Source organism: Amphiura filiformis, chromosome 8 (genome assembly GCF_039555335.1).
Source record: "Amphiura filiformis chromosome 8, Afil_fr2py, whole genome shotgun sequence".
Lineage (NCBI taxonomy): Eukaryota > Metazoa > Echinodermata > Ophiuroidea > Amphilepidida > Amphiuridae > Amphiura > Amphiura filiformis.
The window spans coordinates 5,603,785-5,627,523 of record NC_092635.1 but is presented as its reverse complement, the minus strand read 5'-3'; the positions used below and the strand labels follow the sequence as shown (position 1 = coordinate 5,627,523).

General features: G+C 35.1%; 1 protein-coding gene across 1 annotated transcript in view; it reads right to left on the bottom strand.

Moving 5' to 3' along the window:
• Positions 1–15,907: 15,907 nt before the first annotated feature.
• The window catches only part of LOC140158537 (MAU2 chromatid cohesion factor homolog), a 30,998-nt gene continuing 23,166 nt past the window's right edge, over positions 15,908–23,739 (bottom strand). The window contains 4 exon segments of the mRNA XM_072181659.1: positions 15,908–19,296; positions 19,867–19,994; positions 21,220–21,310; positions 22,707–22,814. Coding sequence (XP_072037760.1) covers positions 19,231–19,296; positions 19,867–19,994; positions 21,220–21,310; positions 22,707–22,814 — 393 coding nt within the window. The 3' untranslated portion in view covers positions 15,908–19,230.

Sequence of the window (23,739 nt, the reverse complement as noted above, 5' to 3'; positions counted from 1 at the left end):
CACTATCATACATCATACCTGTTCACATCATGTGTTCTTCACCACATTATGTATGTCATTGCATCCCTAAACATTAAGGGTAAACAAAATTGTTTACTGATCAATACTGTGGATTTTATTGATGACATCACCAATACTGATATTCAATATTTCTCCAATTGTCTATACACACATCACAGTCACTTATTAACTTTTCTTAGCCTTTCTTCGACAAGTCATCAATGAGTGTCATGATGAACTATGTATTCAGCGCATCAATTTCTGAAATGAACAAATCTGCACAATAAGCACTTTAATTTGAAAGAAAAACTTCAAATTTAATGGGAAATTGACACTTTCCCAATGGCAATTAAAAATGTTCAATTAGTTTCATCGCTTGTTTACTTTTGTTCTGAAAGCACATTCCCATTTATCATGTAGGCCCCTAATACAAATTTCCCTGAAGTTCTGAAGATGTCAGGGAAGAAAGTTTATAGTTTATATTCCAGTTCAACCAATGTAAAGTATTTTGCACTGTAAACTTTTGTTTATTTGTTTATCACGGGCCCTATTATTTTATATTGTCTCCACAAGTGTCGAGTAACAATTTTACATTCATGAGTTTTCACTGCAGTGATTACACAACAGGGCAATGAATCTAATACTTCAAATTTGTTTTTTCAAACACATGTATGATTCAGAATCAAAACACTTTTCCTCTGACTCTGCAGTACACTATACAGTTCAATACAGGTTCAGCATGATATTCCATTGAAAGTATAGCCAGCTGTACAGACCTAAAAAAACCCAAATGAGATTTTGGGCACTATTTTGAACCAGGATTTTGAATAGTGTAATGTGATTTTTAGGCAGTGTAATGTGGAGCGATATATGTTCCGGGGATATGTTAAGATTTATTTTGTTTTTTTAAGTTTTTCCTATCTAAGTACAAGCATGAAAACTGGCTTGAAGAACTCTTAAAATTTGATTCAGTGGCGGCGCCAGAAATTTTTTCGGGGGTGGGAGGGCATTGAGGGGGCAAAGTGAATTTCAGGGGGGGAGGCCCAAATCAACAAATTTTTGCATAAAATTGCAGCAAAAAGTTGAAATTTTCGTAATTTTGGGCTTACTGGGGGGGAAACAGGGGGAAAGAGTTCTGACTGGCTTGCCCCCCTCACCCGTGGCACCGCCACTGTGTAGAATACTAATATAATTGCGCTATTTGTTGCAGAAAACTGATTTTGAATGAAAACATTTAATGATGGTTAATTGGTTATGGACAATTAACACTTCACAACAAATAGATTTGACTGCAATTAAATAAAGAATATATAGAGAAGCTAAAACTTTTTAATAAACTAGAAAAATAACAATGTTGCCCTTGGGTCAGGAGCCTGGGGTCCTTGATTTTGAATTGGTAAGGATGTGAAGCTGGGGATTCCAAAAACATCCCAGAAATATACCATATTTTGTGAAAAATGGACTTTAAAATGAACTAATTTTAGAAAATGCCCAATTCTGGAAAAAATTTCTAAAACAATGATGATTTTTGAACTTTTGCCAGATTTTTGGAGACCTTAAAAACACCTCATCAAATTGAGAACCAAAGTTGTACCGAAGAGCCTGACTTAAGCACCCTAAATCCCATACTCAACTTTCCACTATGGGGCTGTGCAATAATTATGAGCCCTGTGGGGAGGGTAAAATTAAAAGTGGGTTTGGGCAAGAAAATTTTAGCGAGCCGAGAGGGGGGGGCAAGCAATTTTTGGCACACATTCATGGGCTGCCTTTTAAATAAAACGCTCTAAAAAGGCTTAGGAAAACAGTACGGAAACACTTAAATATGCAAATTTTCCAGCTCGCTGCACTTGCAACATGTATCTAGACCATTAAATGTTTGTAAATTGGGATCCCAAAAATTTGGCATGCGGAAGGGGGGGGCAAATAATTTTGGCAGGCCGAGGGGGGGGGGGAAGGAATTCATAATCCAAATTAAAAATTAACATAACATAATTTATATAATACACACAACATAACATATATTTTGACAATATTACATAGCATACCAGTAACATAACTTGACATCCCAGCAAAATGTCAAGTTATGTAAAAGGGTTTAAAACATTTTAATAATACTTAGAAAAAGTTTCTGAAACTTGATGCAAACATTCTGACATACTGTTTTTAAAAGTTGACAAAATATTTTACAAAAATGTTTGCAAAAACATAGTTACAACAACATTATGACAACATATTTAAGATAAAATTATGTTTTTACATAAAAAACATTAAAAAATGTTTTATGACCATTAATTTCTACAGTCCAGAACTTGTTATTAAAATGTTTTGACCAACACCAAAACATGTTTATAAAATGTTTAAAAACATTTTTGTGTATGTTCCCCAAGCATTACACAAAAACATTTGAGCATAACTGTACTAATGAATACTCAAACCACTATGATTGCTTTACTTCTTTTACTTTATGCTAATTTTATGTAACATACTTTTTACTTTTTTCCATTTATATTTACAGAACATTAATATCAAAATCAATGTTTTTTATTGAAATCTTTTAATTCAGTACTTCATCTGTTTTGCCAATTTCAAATCCTTTATTCATTGCTGGTATTTGACATTTTTAGTATTTTAATTTATACAACTGTGTAATTCAAGAAGATCCCTTTTGATAGTCATGTCACGTGATCTATATAAGACCAACATGATACAATATTTCATCATTTTTATTATATTTTACAATTTATTTTTTCAAGGACATAATATATAATAAAACATGACTGTTAAAGATATTTATTATAAAATGTCTTGCATATTACTCTTTTTTTCCACTAAGAGAAAAAATAATGCATTAAATTCCTAGGAGTCAATTCCTACTACATATGGGCATGGATATATTGAAGCTTATTGATAAGCTGTTCCAATAAGTTCACACCCTCCCACTGATTCAGTGGGAGTATCGCTCATTCCAGGAACGGTCCTGTTACAGCACACCCGACCCAACACTAAGACTAGGTACTATTTTTTATCTGATACAAATATATTACTACGCCGCTGCTGGGTGTTTTCATATGCAAATGAGATTATGTCCCCTTGGGAATTGTGCAGCAACTTGTATTTGGTTGGTCACGTGATCAGTGTTTTGAGCTCCACAGACAAGACAAAAGAATAACTGCTGCATGATATGCAAATAAGATCATATGACCCACCCTGAACACAAAGGTCATATTTGGAGGGGTTGATAGGAACCTCAAAATCATGAAAAGTGGAACAAAGGGATTTGTGGGAGATTGGGATTAGGATTTTTTTAGTCCCACCAGTGCTAATGACAAGTCATTACATGTAACTCTCATTGGTTATCACTATATAATAGTGAACACTAGGGCTGGAGTACTCAATACATAATAAATATAATTAGAAGGATATGCAACGCTACAGTTTCTAAAAATAGCCCAGACTGGAAATGTATGTGACATTTTCCCAACGTATGGTCACATGACCATGAATAATGTGTACTAGTGATAAGGATAAATGGGGAATCTGTGTCAAGCTTTTGAGCATTGGACAAACATTTGAAACTTCCGCAATTTTGATTTTTGAATAATTATTATTTTTATCATCATATACAATAACAAGGGCACTTGGTGATTCTAAAGACTTTTTTAATTGAACTTAATAAGTTTCTTATAAGATCATGGTTCATCTATATATGGTAGCATATGTGTATTTCCTTCTTTATAAAAATACTTTGGCTTTGATAAACTTTCAAAACATCCAGCCAGTCTAGCCATACATGGAGTGCCACTACCACATACCAGGTAAAAACTTCTGAAAAGCAAAAAAAGTTGAACATAGCATCACACTTAGACCAAAGAATTGTTCATTGAAAAGTTCTTGGATTCTTTTTCCCTTCCATTGCACAAATCGGAAAAATATCCAACACAAATATGAAAGAGTATTATTTTAGTAACTTATTACAAAAGTTCACTTGAAGAGAAAAGCCATGAGAAAGCTGAAAGAGTCCTACATGTAGCACTATCACTCAAGTTGTAAATGCCTAAAATTAGCTCCTGTGCTCTGTAATATCTTCCACACATTAGTTAGTGTATCATTGCTGCAGTGTGCATACAAACTTTTCAAGTTCCTCGGTCCATTATAGCCTATCATCTTGCTTTTTCAAACTTTAGACACATCATGACAGTCTGCACTTTTTATCCGTATTTCACTATTTTATGTTCCATATGCAGTAGAAATGAAACCTGAAATCATCAGACTGATGATACTGATGGTCCACCTCCATGCAAATTCATGTCAGGTGGTGCAACGTTTCTCCCAGGTGTTTTCTCAGGCTTTTGCTTTTAGTTGCACCTCCCTCATCTTGTTCTTATTAAAAAAAGTTGCTGGTGTATATGTGTGTGATTTTGATGGAAATAAATTAAATATGAATTCAGCCTTTAAGGGTCAAAGACTACATCACGGGGACTACATACATCAACATCATCATGAAGAACAAGGTATATATGCCCCCTTTTTGCTTTGCTTACAAGGCAAAATAGTCTACTTGTGCCGAAACAATATCAAAACTTTCACCAGTATGCCATACTGTTGGAAAAGTAGCATATTTTTACCCATCAAAGTTACCCGTTCAATTAATGTTACGCAAAATATCAAATAAGCTGGTGATCACTTTTTTGAAAGTGGCAGATACCTGTACACAGGAATAGTTTGAAGAGTGCAGGACTTCTAATAAGTGGACCCTTTTCATGAAAAGTGCATTGTGGTGATCTTGGCAATTTTATATGGACATGACCAGTCCTATGACCCCTGTAGTACCCTTTTTTTAAAACTTTGGGAATGCCATATCACCCCCCAAAAAGTGGACCTTCAGATGCCAATTATAAAAAAAAATAGCAAAAGGCTAGTGGACCTTTGTGAATTTTGAGGGAGGGATGCTGATCATGTTTAGCAGCCCATCTCTGATGCCATGATATATATCGCCAAAACTTGATTTGCATAATACACCTTAAAATGCATGTTTTGTAAAATGTGTATTAAACACTGACAAGGCAAAAGCAGGATTTGTTTTGGCACAGGTGCAAGTTGTAGGGTTTATTTTACTTCACCCGAGACTTTTACCATGCAAATGTTGACTTAATGTGAATATTCTTTGACATTTTAAAGGCATGTGAAGCATTTGAACTCACAAAATTTGAAAGTGGACTTTTGGATGGATTTGACATCGCACCCAAATGTGACCCATGTACCCAATCCTCCCCACAAACATGCCTGTATGGTATAACATTGAATCAGCTAGTAGCACAAAACTTGCAGGCTTGGGTTTTCAATTTGTTGTGTAACATGACAGATATATGAAAGAACAAGTCACGCAGCACCATGCTCAAATCACAATAAACAACTTATTATAAAACTAAAAGAATTATTTTTGTAAAATGATTGAAATGATGCATTATTAGAAATACTAGCCTGGACTTTGGCTTGTACAGAGGACCATTTCTAAAAACTTACTATACTAGTCTTGCCTAAATGCTATAAGTTTGTTGATTTTGCCCCCCCCCCCCTCCGAAATTCACTTTGTCCCCATGACTAAAATTCCTGGTGCCACCACTGAGCTCCACTGCTGAAATGCAGTCTGCATGGTCTGTGATGTCAGGTGAAACGACCCTTTCCCACAACCCTTTTTAAAGCTTTTTAGGGTCTTTTGGTGACAAGTTTACTCTGTGCATCGATCACAATGAAAAAGATCTTTCAATTTTATAGAGGGGTCTTTGAGTGTCATTTTATGTGGTCTTTTTTTGGTTCTTTGGGGGCATTTCAGCTTGTGCACTCACAAAGAGGGAAGTTGTTCACTTGTTGCCAATAGATAACTGTTCATCTTAAAATAGTGTCATTCTGATTATAGTACTATACTGAAAATGTGATGTTTGGGTCAGTGACACTATAGCCAGCAGGGGTGGAAGCCCCCATATCACCCACAAATGAGTTGACCATTTTAATGCTTCAAGGAAGGATTGGTATTTAGACCCCATTTGTCCCCGCGCTGGTGGCAGCATGCAGATTTTACCCGGTTGCCCGATATGTTGATCTACTCCCTATTCAAAATACAGAACTCATTTATTAAAAAATATCCAGGGTTAAAATCCTTTATTTAGTTTAACTGCCAATAAAAGTCAAATTTTAATATTTTTTGTCATTTGAGGAAAATTGGCCAAAAACATGCAATTTTGCAACTTTTTTTTACAATTGGTCACAAAATTCAAAGACTTGGCTTAAGCATTCAAATTTTGAGAATAGGCTTTAACTTTGTTCATAATTTTGATATTTAATAGGTTATAAAAAATATTAAAAATGTGTTTCGAAAAGTTAGAATGCATAAATTTAAATTATTCTTAGTACAAGTCTTTGGGTTTGATTGTCACAGAATATGAACACCCTAAAAGCGCATACGCGCATGTTTTGGCCCTTATTTCCAAAAATTGGCCAAATATTAAAATCTGACTTTTATTGCCAATTAAAACTTACTATAAGGATTAGGATTTAGCTATGTTTCATTTGGCAAAACAGGTTAATATTTTTTTAATTCCAAAAAACTTTATTAGTGCTGTATTTTCCTGCAATTAATGCCACTGAGCTGCCATTGGTTTAGGTGACAAAAGTTAAAAACATGGCATCTTCTAAAATATGGGGTCAGAGTGACAAGTAATGTAACTAGAATCGTTAGGTGACAGCAGTTTGGTAGCATAAAGGTGCCGGTAGGTGTTGCATAAGGTTATAAAATGTTAACTTTCAAAAGCAAAAGGTGACACACAAATATTATTTAGTGTTCCCAAAAGAATTTTTTTAAACATTTTCAAAGCTTTTAACATCATTGTTGATATTTTAAAGCTTTTAAAATGTTTTTCTAAACTTTAATGACTGGCCTTTTTTTAAAAAACATTTTGTAACTTTTGCAAATGTTTTTAAAAATGTTTAATTATGTTTGCTGTTCAAGCACACATACACTCGTTTGTAAATACCTGCAAATGTGGACCTCATTCTGCATTTGAGAAATAAAGGATAAATTTATGCTGCACCCTTTATTTCTATTCTATTACCACAAAATAGTGTGATTTAAAGAGAAAATATCATATTTTTTGCCCAAATATTACAACTTGTTTACCTCAAGGTGGAGCGCCTCAGCGTAAAAGCGTAAGTGATAGCGAGTATTGCAGAGCAGCGTAACCAAGCGTAATGCTTTGCGTAGAATGCGTAATGACGCTAATATACTGCATCGCACTTTGCTGTGCGCTATGATGCGAGAAGAACATAAAGTTTGTTGCCCTGGCCACTTTATTGCTAATTAATGGTCTTTCACGTGACGCGTTTCAACAAATCACAGTGCACGATTTTGAATAATGGGTCATGGCCCACTCGTGGGGGTAATAGAATATGATTTTAATGGTGAGTACACACACACCAGATTTCAATCACCACACCGTTGGACCTACCCCACACACCGTCCTTACAACTTCAATTGTTAATGCTCTGGCACCTTAATTTTAATATGCTCTTACTAGGATTTGTCACCATTTTAGCAAGTTCAAACATTCAATGCAGAATAACACATAATGCACCAGGTTTTCACTTATCATCAGGCCAATATTTGGTCCGCATGGCCCGATAAGAGATTGGACTGCAGTGCTTCAGTCAAATAATGGGCCTTGGCTGAAATCATTTTGCCAAAAGAAAATGTCCCCTGCCGGATTGATGCCCATGCCTGTAGCAAGAAACCATTTGTGATTTGTGTAAAAGTCGGGCTGAGTCATTTGCAAAAATTGGACAGGGCACCGCACAGAATTCTCTGGATTTTGGGAGGATTTGGGCTGATGGGGTGGAATTTTTGTTGATAGGAGGGGAATTTGAAGTGAGTTTTTGGACAATGGGCGGAATTTGCCGCACCTACTTACCCTAAGTGGAAGAGGGCAGCAGGATAAACCAAAAGGGGACACACATCCTGAATAAATAATCATACCTGTTTATACCAGTTATAAATCCAAAATTTATTTTTTTATTTTATTAGTGTGGGCCCTCTATAGTTGTTAGTTAACCAAATTAACAGAACTATTATAATAGAGGGCCTCGCACAATCCATACTGTTGCAATTTGGGGTGCGTGTGTGGGGAGTATGCGAGTGTCGGAATCAACTTTGTGAGACTTTATGCCAATTCTTACAAATGAAATCTATAAGATTCTCTATGAGAATTAATTCTCCAATTAAATTGTTGGCCTGAACCTACTGCTGAGTCTACCAAATTTAGTACCCACAAAATGGACCAAAATGACATTATTTTATGACAAGAATTTTGTGATTCTAGCATCCTCTTTTTATATTTTTCAGTAGATATCCACGAGAAAAAAAGCTTATTCCCAAAATTTCTTATTCTGAATTTGCTTTTTTTGTGATTTATGCATGATTATGTGTATTATACTGCTCCATAGGCTACTGTGTTATAATTGCATTCTGGTGTGCCACTTCCGTAATTCAAATTTGACATTTATGACCATATTTTTGCTAAACGAATTAATCTGCAAGATATTTTTTGTACATAAGCATGTAGCAAGAGGTTTCCAGTCTAGTGGTATAAAATTTTTTTAGAGAAAATGGGGAGGGGGAGGGGGTGGGGGCGAGGCTAGCTGTGGATCACAAAATTATCTTATTTTTCTTTTATCATTACATGTTTGATTTTTTGTTTTGTTTTTTTAATGATTCAGTGTTGCAAGTAAATAAGATGAATATAAATTCACACTTTTCACCAAATTCATATCAGGTGCCAATAAAACTGAACATAAATGTGTTTTTGCTTGATAGCCACATGTTTCTTCTCTATCTTGCATCATTCCTGGCCACTGGGCAGTCTTCCAATCCCATCTTACTATAAATAGGGGAATGTTGTATGTATCTATCTATCTAGCTATGTATCTATGTATGTGTATAAAGGCTCTGTCAGTTTTGATCCAAATGTCGCCAAATTCATACGGGAGATCGAGGCATATACCGTGACGGTAATGCGAAAATGTGATTGAAAACGGTCAAGAATTGGCCTCAAAATCAGTGAAAATTTGCTCGGTTGCTATCCTAGGTAAACAAAGAAAAGTAGTCAGTTGCTAAGCTAGCCATGCCGCATGGGCGTATCTAACGCCAAGCCGCTCGCGTAGCGCAACGATACGATATTAAACTGAGGCCAGAATTAAATAAACATGAAAAAAAAAAAGCGGAAATGACAAGCTAAGCAGCAAATAAAAAGAAGCTAAAAGGAAATGTAAGAAAGGACAGATTTAGAAAATAACAGGAGCAGGATTGAATAAATAAAAAAAAAAAAACATTTTTTTTTAAATGGAACAAAATTGGCCCATGTAGAAGAAACTAAAAAGAAAGAAGCTAAAATAAAACGTAGGCCTAATGTTGGTCAGACTCGGATAAACAAAATTTACCTTTTCAATGATTCTCCCTGTTCAGTGATTCCTCCTGTTTTAGTGAATGCTCCCATTTACTCATCTAGCGGGTACCAGCGAATCGCTGAGTGTCCCGCTAGTCTCCATAAAAAGCTAATCTTCACTTCACTACTTTTTGTTGTCCTATGTGCACAATTTATATTAAAATCATAGAGAATGGACAATATTAAAATATCAGTTTTGTTGTCAGTGTTTTAATGTCTTGCAAAGATCAGAAACAAAGATTACAGAAAAGATAGTCAACCGTAACTTTTATCTTCTCATGATGGCAACCAAGTTGAAATCATTTCATGTCTGCAAAAAATTTATTTGTTTACACAATAATGACACAAATAAACACTTTTAGTAAGGGTAACATAACAAGTGTATGACAAAAAGTGTACGACTTGCACTGCAAAAAATAGGTACAATTATCATCAAAATGATGGCATTTTATATGCAATGCAACTTTTACACACAGTTCTTCACAGCAAAGTAACAAAACAAAGACAGTTACAATACTCTTAAATATGCATGAACAAATTTAGTGATTTTGCTAGGGGTGTCATTTTATGAAAATTTTGACAGAGATGGTCAAAATAAAGAGACCCAATCATGCTCTTCATGACAAGTTTGATTTTCAGCCTACCTAGGATATACTCTGAACAGTCAGGTCCATGTGCATGGAAAGAGGTCAATATTCTTATTAATGTTCCTTACTTCGATGAGTTATTTATCCGTTTACAGAAATAATGCTTCAAAATAAACACCTTGAGAAACAAGCCGAGCAAAACAATTGGGCTATCAATACACATACACCCTATATTAAAGACATGACCTTTATCTTTGACACAGGGAGTGTGAATTTCAAATGGGATTACCTGAATGGGTGATTTCATTTGAAATCTGCATCCTTGTGTGGGAGATTAAGGTCATGTCTTCCATAGGGGGTGCATGGATTTCCCATTTTGGCCCTATGAACTCCGATATAACACATTATTTTGATCACAACTTTTGGAATAAATGTTTAATGAAAAATCGCCTTGTGCAATATTGACTGGCTCCCAAAGTGTATAGCCTAACTCACAGGTAAAGGCTTTTTTCATGGTCTAGCCATTGCCATTCCTCAATTCAGAATGGGTAACATGTGCCTGGTGTTGGATTTTGACCTGTCGTCTGCACTTTATTCTGCCTAAAAGTTTATTCTGCTTGCCTGAAGTTTAAATGAAATTACTGCATATATATATGATAAGTTGTTCCTGAAATGGGCATGATATGTTTTGGTGCATTATAATTGACCACTCTATGGAAACAAGAAATATGTATTGTAAAGTTAGACAGACCCAAGGCAGCTTACATAATGATATGAACTTTGAACAGGTAAGTTACTACACACTAGAAGCTGAACTGGGCATAGATCAGGAGCTCTGCAAAAGATCAAATTGATATCATTGCAGTCATTCACAATAATGTCATTTTGTTACTTCACACCTGGTTCATTAAAAATATACACATCTGAGGGAAGGTGGGTGGGTTGGTATTACAAAGCTTTGTACTTACATGGGGGGGGGGTGGGAAGGAGGGAGTGGGAAAACAGTAATTGGACATGACAAAAATGACATTGTATGTACGATTGACTAGGCAATGATCATAATATTGTATTGTTTGTTCAATTATTTCAAATTGATTATTTACTTGTAATTTAGTGTGCATGTTCGTTGTCTTTACAAGCTCATGTCGGTTGGAGGGTTCAAAGTTCATTTCTTTCTCAGTTTCAACCAAATCAAGCACTTCATGAAATATGAAGTGATCAAACTCATTGCAAGTCTTCAAACCAAATTACAGGGGGTCTTATAGGATTGCAACTCAACATCGGTGCATAAGACTAGTATCGATTATTGCGGTTCCATTGGAAATTGTCCCACAATATAAACTTCTAAAATATATTTTTGTGTTTTTAATAATGCAAAGTATAATGATTTGTAACTCTTGAATTGAATGGAAAAATTACTTTCAGTTTTGGTATGGAATCAAAAATGTAATTCTTGAATGGAAAAATTACTTTTGGTTTTGGTATGAAAATATTTCATAATTTATGTAGAATACTGTAATATTAACATCTTAGTCTCATTCACATATGTATGTTGAGTCACCATGGTCACAATTGCTACATGTTTGGTCACTTGTGATGTATTAAGAGTCTTGAGTAAACAGCCGATTGGGGACTTGTCACCATATTGGGATAAACTGCCAACTGATTTTTAACAGGAACCCCGGACAGGAACCTACTTGAGTAGTATGTAATTAAAGCAAAACATGTTTGAGGCAAATCAATTTAGATTATTCAAACGATGACAGACAAATAACACAAAACCTTGGATTAAATAAATAAAAACAAAAACATGTATTGCAGTGTAATGTTGATGTTTTAAATTAAAGATTGCTAGCTAATCAAACTTGTGATACAATCAAGCATAATGAGTCCATGTCACAGAATTCAGATAGAATTGATTGGGATGTGTCAAAATAGTATTCAATTTTTATGGTTCCAACCCAGTTATGGAAAATGAAAATCCATTTTTCCACACAGAATTTGAGAAAAACAGCCAACGTAATGGAAAACTCCAGGAATTTGAGTGGCACAAGATGGTAATTATTTTTGTTATTTTGGCATTCATACTTTTGAAAAGAATTCTCCATCTCCAGGTTATTGTTTGAAACAGTTCACACCCTGATACAAGTGCAAATTGGTTGGTTCTCATGGAATTTAAGAATTTGTCAGAGACAACTTAGGAAATTTTGATTTTGTGAAATGTTGGGAACCTTGATGATTTCCAGAACGTATGCTGCAGCTGTGTAATTTGCACTGATTCCCACTCTTTTTTTTTCAATCTTTCAAAATTCTGATTTGGACTCATTTTACTTGATTAAATCAAACTTGAGGGGAGCAAAATATTTGGACACAAAACAGATATACACTTTCAGCAGAGGAGTAATTTTGCAAATAGTTTAGCCACTAATAAGTTATTTTTTGTATAAATGGAAACATCTGTTAGGACTACAAAACTTATATGATATACATAAAATAAGGACATTTTCTGCACATAATAAAAAATAAATTAAATCTGGACATTTTTGGAACGCTGGAAAAATATGATAAGGTGAATGTTAGAATGTTCAAATTGGATAAAGAGGGCCAATAACTTGATCAAATTGTCAACACCTATTATGTGTCATGATCTGCTCCATGGGAGCCAAAGGAGGCATTTTTGAAAAATGAGTTACTATAATTAATACCATGTACAAACATTAGGCTGTCATGTACTGAAAACACCAAATGTCTAGCATACATTGTTCTAAAGTTTTGTTATGTGTTATGTGCATTTTCTTATGTATTCTATTGGGTTTTTTTGCTCTTATCTCAATTTCAAATTTGCTGCCTTTGACCCCCATGGCCCAGAATGTGTCACACATCTGCCACAATCTGATCAAATCTGGCCAAATGCAGCAAATGGGCTATTTCAGTTGAAATCCATATGCCTACTATAGAAGACATGACCTTAATCTCCCACACAGGAGTGTAGATTTCAAATGGAGATGCCTATTCAGATATCCCCATTTCAAATTTGCACTCCCTGTGTGGAAAATTAAGGTCATGTCTTCCATAGGGGGTGTAGGGATTACAAATAGTTAACTTGCCACCCTTAGTCTGGAACCACTGGTTCAGATCATCACAAATAGTAATCTGCTGTTTGTGATTCAAATATGAATTCTAAATGCCAATAACCAATAAGCCATATAATATAAATATTACCAAAGTAACTAAACCATTTGCAAAATCTCTCCTCCACCGCCAAAACTTTCAACTCGATTCTTTGTACATACATATGTGCCCCTTTTCCCACATAAACCAGGAGCATATGAATAGTAATTACACTATTTACATCAAATTTCTACACAGTGATTATCCAAAAGCTGGCTTCACAAGCCTTTCGCTCACCCTCGTATACACTGACTGTCATAATAATAAGTTAAGTTTTCTTCCCTTCTTCCTCAAATGATGCCATGAGCGCCATTTAGTGTGTTCAAACTATTAAAATATTGCAATCTCGTAAGTGTTTTATCTTTTTTTATATATTCTTCTTTGAAGTTTTATCAAGATACATGTACACTACTTTGGCCTGTTATCGACACATGATTTCTAATTCAACACTTCGTCAGGGAAAAAAATACGACAATCGACACGTGTCGAAACTCGTAATGAGATTTAAAAATGCTGAAAAAAGTCAAAAGATAAGCTTAAAATCACGCCGATATGAGTTATGATGGAAATTTCATTTTTTTTCTTTTTGATATGTGTCGTAAAGTGTCGAAAAAGAACAAATTTATTTTGACATGTCGGATTAAGGGTCATATCGATGATAATATGACACAGTCGATAACAGGCCTAACACTACTCAACAAAATTATAGCATCACATTTGTTTTATCCGCATTAATATTTGTGAATCAGATAAGTGTCATTTCAATCAGTAATGTTCAGGTAATAAAACACTTGCACTATCAAGTACTCAAGTCCACTGACACTGAAATATCAGTACCATGAGGATTGTCAGTGTCTGATCCTTTAATTCTTTAATTAGAGAATAAAAGATAGGATTTTGTCTTTTGCCTATCCAATATCATGTCATAATGGATGGGCTGGCCAATATTTTGAGTAGTGGATGCCGGCACAGCCGGTATCCACTACGATAAAAAATATTGGCCAGCCCATCCATTATGACATGATATTGGATAGGCAAAAGACAGAATCCTATCATTTATTCTCTAATTCTTATTCAGTTTTAATGTAATTTTTGCGAGAAAAACTGCCTTTTTCAGAAAAAAATAAAGTTACTTTTGTGAGGACATCCCGTTGTTTTAAATGAGCGAAACCATCACGAACATCTAAGCCGCCCGAATCGCGTTCTTGGTTCTCATACGTGTATTACGCGAATGCATTATCGCTAGCGATCATTGAGGAGCAACAAAGCGTGCTGCTGTTGCGTGGCGGCGCGCGCCCCGACTAATATCACTATCAACTATTGTGAGATATATTATACACCAGAAAACCAATCAAATTATGTGAATTCTTTACAAGACGCACCCATTGAATAAGAATGTTGGGTAGTGTATTTTTCAATTCCCATTCAGCACTGAAAGTTTTTCATTGAGTTATGTAAGTTCTCAAAATATCCAAGTACTCACATTTTTGTGGCATTAATAATAAACATCATCACACTTTCAATCCTCACTCCTACATATAAAAATACTACCAAAACATCCAATTTCTAAACATATTGCAATCAAAACATCACATGAATGTTTTTCCACATACAGATATGAGTACTTGGATGCATGCTTAGAATAATGTAACAATAGATGCCATAGTATCAAGGTAAATGGTTGGATTGATATGTGCACTTTAATTATTCAAGGGTGTGGTATATAAAAAGCTGGCAAAATGCTGAAAATATACAAAATAGCTGATAATCACTGAACTCATACAACCCTGTAAATAAAAGTTTCACCCTTAACAAGTACAGTACCACGTCCTTGACAAGGTTTGCTTCATTAATGTTAAATGCATCATGATCTCTGTGACATTCCAAAGGGACATTTACATTAATATGAACATACCATTCCACCAAACCTTTTGTCCGAAAGACTTTTGTTAAAATTAGTAGTTTCAAGAGAAAAAGAAGTAACCCTTAGGAACTAAACTGTAAAATGATTACACCAACAGCTGCTTTATTAACTGCATGCATAAGGTAATGGTTTTTCACATGGTTCCTGGAAAAACTTGGTTGTATCCTTGGTGTGCGATATTCACGAGCTAGACTAGCGTAAAGACTCCATTGAGGAATTAAGCAGCTTATGGAATAAAGCTGTATAATCCTTCAATAGAAGATTTCTGCACTACAGTCAGTCTACTCTGAAGTGCGAAGCAACGACGCGGACGTGCACATTGTGCCGACTTTGAAGGCACGCATACCTGCAGCAGAGGCGCATCACTACGCGCGAGTTGTCACTTTGTACTTCACAGAGTGGACAAACTGTAAGCCAATTTTACACCACAACTTGGTTCTCACAGAGAATATATTGAAAATATAAAATCAGCCCCAAGATTTAAATTATACCAGCATCATGCTGACTTTGGTACAAAAAGTATGATTTGAAAATGCAAACAAAAAAATAAATTTACTTCCTCCTTTTACAAGATTGCAATATTTTCATAGCCTGCATTACACATCAAATCCTTGGTTTTCAACCAAAGATTTTACAAAACAAGATGAGCTGAATGCAATATTGCTGCTCAATATCTACCATTCATCATTTGGCTCATTTCATAATAGAAGAGAGAGACAAAGAGAGTACAAAAGAGTGGTCGAGGGAATTTAATACTTTAGCACATAATAATTACATCCAAAAACATCATAAAATACAAACTAAAATATTACAGAGTTGTGCCTGTTCTTCACTACATATGTCTTATTAATTTATAACAAAAGTGATTTTTTGTATATCTGTACAACATGGCTAAATTACACACATAATCATTCTAAGAACAAAATTCTCTTCCACCCACATTATGGGGCATACTTCTGTACAGGTATGAAAACAAGAAATAAACATGTCATCAGATGAATGCAAAGAAGTTGTATCTTAACAAAAACAACAGCTGCACTTTGTAATTAACAAACTTTATTTGTTATTTAAAGAAAATATATGACTTGTAAACCCCTGGGTTCATATGCACAAAAAGGTTAGTCCAGGTCTAATGTTAGACCTGGTCTAAGTGGAATTTAGTTCCATCAGGAATGGTCCTTTACTATCATTTCCTTGTAAAGTTCAAAAATAATACAAAATACCTCAAGGAAATGTAAAGGAAAAAGACTAAATTCCACTTAGACCAGGTCTAGCTTTTAGACCCGGTCTAACTCTTTTGTGAGATTATGACATGAACCCAATGGTGACTACATGATCATACATGTTTCATTCTGTATGGGAATCAGCGCATATTCTCAAATGACGCATCATTTGGGAGAATCATATTTTATTCTTTCAAGTTTATTTGACAAATCTATGAACTAATACTTCAACTTCATGAATTGTCCCTACATGTGAACGCAAAGAGCAAGGTTTCAAATCGTTGAATGAAAGCAAGAAGGTCTTAAAATGCACAGTAATGACAAAACACTTACGCCCATCTGGCATTCAACAGACAATAATGATCAAATGTATGCCTGACACCTTTATAATATAAATTGGAAAACAAACCAAAATAGATGAAACTTCTCATCTGTAAGGACACAAGAAGTGAGTACAAATAGTATTTGTACTCACTTCTAGTGTCCTTACAGTCAAATACATTATTGTTCTTAAAAATATACAAGATGCATAATCAAAGAAAATTTCCATCATCCCCAATTATAATTTGTTTGTGTTCATCATCTTCCCGATTTGTTTCCTTACAAAGTGCAGCAACTGTTTGTTATTTCAGTTACTTTCCATTCACCTGATACCAGTGATGCGACTATATATACACCTTTGATTCCAGATATGTGATCGCCATCAATGCTGACAGTATGCACACAAACAATCAGCACTGAGTCAATGTCTACAAACAACAAAATACTCATTCATTATCACTTGATCCCATGTCTTATAGAAAAACAAAGTTGGTACCATCCAGTGACAAAGAGTTGATCACTTAAAATTATAATGGCAGTGTTGATAAATATTCCTTCTGTTTTGAAACTGGTACACCTGCTCAAACCATTTCAAATGTATACTGTATCAAAAGGTGGTTGAGTGATGCAAGTCCACCCTTCTCCTATCCCCATCATTCAATGCTGGAATGTCTCGCAAACCTGTTAACATAACATGGTTTTGTATGACATAAAATTTAACAGAACCACCAAAAGACAGCCACATTGTGCCAACATTTTTTTCTGGATTGCAGTCTAGTAAACATGACGGGACTGTACCAGCATTGAACATATCACCTGACTAGGCTTCTGGAAATGTTTTCAAGGTGGGTATTGTACTCTTCCATCTTTCTGGCATTGTCGATGATCATGCTTGCATCAGTTTGGCTATGTTACTAGCACAAAGTGTACAACTCTGACCAAGCAGTGAAGCGATATACCTATATATATATTATTGATCAGCAAATCGAACCTGTCATTGATGTACTTCACCCCTTGACACAACATGAAGACTTGCAACAGAAGGTTCTGTTTTGATTTATATGAGGGATGTTCTGATGTCCTGACATCCTCCTCACATCAAAATCATAATATCTCACACAGATTAGTCCAGAAGGAAATTAAATGACTTCCCCAGTCACTAAATAATACCAACTACACGTGACACAACACTACATGTACAATTTATTGCATCACATTTCATGATGTACTTGACAATATCTTAATTGACTTTAAATAGATTCTATTGAAAATATTCTCCATTTGGCAGATTTACTGCAATGTCTATTCTTATGAATGCATTGGCTCAATTTCATAAACTGTTCATTATTTTCAAGATTTTTGAATAAATAAAGAAAAGCTTTCCTGTCACAGACCTTTTGATCATTTATGCCAATGTGGGAAGTGAGGTACTTAGATTATTCTATAACAGAGGGTGCAGTCAGAGCTCAAAATACACAGGGCTCCAATACAACTTTGTTTGATCAGCCAATAGGATGATGACAGACATTTGAAAAGATTCAACTGGCCAATCAACACCTCACTGTTGTATTTGCACACTCATATGCTTCATTGGCAAAACATGCAAAAGAACTGTGACAGTGACAATAGTTATAAGACATTACACTGCAACCAGGGTTTAAGAAATACCAAATCACATTTTTATATATTCACAAATTCTACTGACACGTTTTGTTTGTGTGTATTATACTCTAGGGCATGGTGGCAAGAGGTAACTTATGATCATGGGTTACAAACTTGCATTGTACAAATATGCATGGTCTCTGTCTCTCGCTACCCAGTTGTATAAATGGATATTGGCATATTTTACTAAGTTGGGTTGTTAGGTTAAACAGATGCTCCATATAAAGTGTTCTAGCCAGAATGCTTTGCTCCATATAACTGTAGATTAAATCAAATATTATGAAGTATCTGTGGCTATTTCTTCTGAAGGAGGCATGACCATTTGTTCTGACTGTAAAAAACTTGCCTGCAAACTCCCTTCCTTGACAGCATAATATAACCGGTAACAATGTCAAATAGACTCTTGGGGCACACTACAATTTTGCTTAATCACATCATTATTTGAGTTTGGGTATGGTATATCATTTCAAACCCTGGTTGCAGTGCACATGATTGATTTATAACCTTGTCTGAACTGTTCACTTTACATAATACTTGACAAAAATGTCAAGCCTCTAAATTTGGCATGCTGAAGGAAATATCTCCAGTTAAAGGCAAAAAAATACACACTATAATTTGGAGAGAAAAAAAAGAAAAAGTAAAAAAAAATAATGATAACAACAACAATAATAATAAATTTTCCCTGATTCAGACATTTGTACACCAAATATTTTAAAGTCCTTCCTTTTCTTCAACAATACAATAAGATAAAGATAGACATTGGGTTTATATACAAAAAAAATAATAATAGACAGTTTGAAAACAACAATGACAAGGGAGCAAGGACATATAGGGCAGGTGTGCCACCTGTGTTATAATATACTCGTGCTGGCACCTTCCTGTTGTAACAGATGCGTTGGACATGGACCCTCTGTCCACTGTGGAGAGAAAGGAAAATAGAAATGTTAACAGTAGGATAGATAAACCTAACATATCATCATGTAAGATGTGTGTACTTTTAAATAAAGCTGCTCTTAATTATTTGAACTTTTGAATGTGAAACAAGTATGTACCGGTACCCTTCAGTTTTTGTTGCAATTTGTCCATATTAGGCGCAGAATAACAATAGAGTTTAACAAGAAAGTATCATCTACTTGCATTGGGTTAAATTTCATCATGTACTTCAGTCAACTTTATTTTCATTAACAGTGCTGCTACTGCTGCTGTGTCCGAAACTTGCTTGTCTAATACTTTCTTTTTTCACAAGGTAATCCACACAAACACAAGCCTCCTTATTCAGGACTTCCAACCAAGGGGCTGCAACCAAGGGGTTGTGCAAGCTCAATATATGGAGCTACAAAGATATATATCCCAAGGAAAAAGTTGGGATACACAAAACAATTTTGAATTGGGTTTGCGAGTAGTTTGACTTTCAAGAAATGGGAGTTTCATTCCAATAGTTTGGAATCACCTGTTTTTATGCCGACATACATATTACATGTGCTTACCTGTATGAGACTGTGTTCTGGTTGCTGTGATGAATCAATATGGTCTTTGAGTAGCTGCTGTGAGAAACTACTATGCATTCTGTAGCCATCACTTTCTCTTACTGGATCCCCTGCTAGGTGGTATAAATCTGCACCAAATATAAAAACAGGTGCATATTCTAACATTACATTTCTAAATAAAAATAAAAATGTTTTAAAACATTATCAATGTGTTATTAAAAATGTTTTAGTTTTGGTCAAAACATTTCAATAACATTTAAATGTAGGGTTATATTAAAGTCATGAAAACATTTTTAAATTGTTTGTATGAAAACACACTATAACATTTTTAAAATGTCAAAATGTTAGTTATTGTAAAATATTTGTTGGCAAACACATTTGCCAAATATTTTGTCAACACTTCAATAACATTAAAACCCATAAAAATCACCGTAAACTGCTGATAGCCAGTCAGCAAGGCAGATTCAATGCTGACTTCAACATCAATCCCTCCCCATTAATTTGCAGTACCTAGTGTTGATGTGCAAGTCTATAAATGTCACAATGATGTGGAACAGTGCAACATTCAAAGCTTTAAACTGTTAAACATGTATTATGCATCAATTTTACAATCAAGTTTGTGCCCGTAAAATTGATGAGGACTTCTAGATTTTCAGAAAAAAGCATGATTGGCCCTTGAATCTTTTGGCTTATTTCAGTAACAACATGGTTGCATCATATATAATATAATGCAAAATTATTCTAAACAAATCCAAAATTTGATGTTACATACCCTTAGCACGAAACTCTCATTGATCGAGGTATGTAACATCAAATTTTGGATTTGTTTAGAAGAATTTTGCATTATATATTTTATTGACAATCCTAATGAACTTATTTGCGGAAGGTTGAATCATCTCATTATGATGCACAGAGCACTTTTACATTTTGGCAATATCAAGTTTTGTAGCAGGCTACATTTTAACACATCTGAACACTCCACATCTGTACACGCCCCTTTCAATACTGATATTCTAGAGAAATGGTTTCAGTCAGGTACTTGCATGCATAACGTTAGTCCAAGACTAACAGCCTTGATGACTGGCACTACAGTGGATTGGCAGTTATACACATCAGAATTGTCGTATCTCAAGAACCAATATGCTCCAGAATCAGGACCTAAGAATTTTCTCTCTACAGAAAAGTTCTACTCAAAATTATACTTACTTTTCACAAAAGTAATTTGGGAAAGAGGAGTCACTTATTTGTAACTGAAATGAACAAAATATTTGCACCATAGAAACGGTCATAGTAGTAAGTTTGCATTTGAGACACTGTTTAAGAAGTTACACAAATTTGAGTTTAAGCACTTGCCTCTAAGTAATGCAGATGCCCATAACTGAACATACATATCTGGGATTTTGCCTGCAAGTTGCATGGCCGGTAGTACCATGTTCATACTTTCCTGTAAAAAACAAAATGACACCAGAGGTTATGTATACAAATAATCAGTCTTCAATTCTCTTTAATTCAGGAATGTTTGGTCAGATATTCACTTGTTCTCATTTAAGATGCAAGACTTGCACTTGTTTCATTTACTCTTTGTATCAGTGACTTGCACAACTTTCAATTACTGAAGAAGGGGGATTGATCAGATATCCAGACCCTTGAAAACCAGGGAGTTAAGGGTAGATGCGGTATTGTTGGTCGAAGCAGCCAAAAAATCGAGTTTTATTGTAAATCAATATATTATTGACAAATAACACTTTGATGTTTTGCAAAAGTTCATTCTACAAATCATATACTTTGAAAACTTGCTTAATTTATTGTTGTTAAAGAGTTATGTACATTTTAGAAAAGTGGTGTTGTTTCAACCCTCTTTAGAACATAACTCAAGAACCACAGGACCTATAAAAGCATTTCTGTGATATTTGGATTCTTCTACACGCTCGCAAGGAAATGAGCAATGCAATTTTTGCCGAAACTCACTACCATTCGCAAGATGTTGTGAACTACCAAATTGCAACACTTTAAAATAATGTATTACCTTAAAGAAATCCAACACAGAAACAACAAGTAATAATCTAGTAATGACCTCTGCTACAAGATCAATTCTGCATGCCATCATTAAGTTGATACCATAGGAGAGTCACATAAAATGGTGGTCCCATGTACCAGAAGAGCAATATCTGGACATGTAAAAGTTGCAAGCCTTTTCGTAAAGAGCAGGGGATCAGCCCAGGCCTGTTGTCTGTCACACTCAGCATTGAGGTCAACTTGCACTGCCCCTTGGGGCTTGGCAGCATATCGACCCGTGGCACGCTTTGAGGAATCCGAGTATTCAGATAGCGTGGATAAATGCTGTTTTATTATTATTAATTATTGTGCCATTTGTGTTGATGGTGTCCATCAGACATGGTGTCCATCAGACATAGGAAGGGGCCTTCTGGTTTGCAATATTACGTAATGGAAACAGCTTTCACATCTTCAGGTGCAACTACTTCTGAAAATTTTACTGATTTTTTTGGTCTTTGACAGATTTCTATAATTCCCTTTAATCTGTTCAGATTTCTTCATTTGACATTTTCTATTGTGGGAATTTCGATTGAATGAACACAGCTTTCAACAACTGTACTCGATCCAACTGCGATCATATATCGCATATTTCAAACTACAATGCAAACGCATGACCTTTTGATACAATTCTAACCAATCACAAGTGCGTTGGCATGGTTGCAGTCACTTCCGTGTTTCGCACACAGTTACGCAAATCTTGCAGTGTACACAAAAAATTGTCACGCTATGTCAGGCTGTCTTCATTCAATTGAAATTTCCACTATAGTTTTAGATTGCTTTCTTACCCTTGTATTTCCCAGTGACAAGAAGATATGACCTAGGAGCACCAGTGAACATGCTGTTAATCTGTTCAGGTCTTCTTCATTCGACATTTTCAATGTTTCCCTCAAAATCTCCTGCAAGAAGGAAAATTGGTACAAACATGTTTAACACATTAAATAAATTTATGTACCAAACTACATTAAAATTTGGCTATCCCAGTTGAAATCCATACACCACATGGAAGACATGGCCATAATCTCCCACAAAAGCGGTGTAGATTTCAAATGGAGTCACCTACTCAGGCAACCCCATTTGAAATTCACACTCTCTGTATGGAAGATTAAGGTCATGCCTTCCATAGGGTGTGTGTGGGTTTTAACAGGAATATCCAATAAACTTCACAGCTTTAAACTGTATGTAATGTGTACATTACAAAAATGTGGATTTTCTATTTTGAATCCTTAATGACAAACTAAACTTAAAGGAAATCTGTACCATAAACTAATCAATGGCTAATATAGTTATATACCCTTAATTAAACATACCAGACGCTCTAAATGAATTTCGGAATATTCGTAACAAAGAAAAAGCACTTTTAATCCTTCGTTTCTGCGATTCAAGGGAGCCGCCATGATAGCTGCTTGTGAATCCTTTCTGCCACAAGCGGTAGTGTAACCTTTCACACAGACCCCGGCGGCGTGTGTTGCTGTATGGCATCATGACCCCTACAGCGAATTTTGGTTTTTAGTGCTGTTTTTACTTTTCGTTCTCAAAAGACATTGTTGATCATAAATATTACTTAAAATACATTTTTTTATGTTCTTCTGTAGTTTTATGGGTAGAAATTGTCGCGTTTTCTTTTGAACGAATGTTGAATCTTAACTTTGGTAGTATTCGCTTCGTGTCACCAAAGTTCACGAGGGACGAGGCTGGTGGCACGGATTTCGCTGGTTTCAAAATCGGGTACCGTTACAGCATAATAAAAATACATCGGGTATCAATATGGCAGCCACCATGGATCGCAAACTCACCGCTAATCGTCGTAAGGAATTAAGA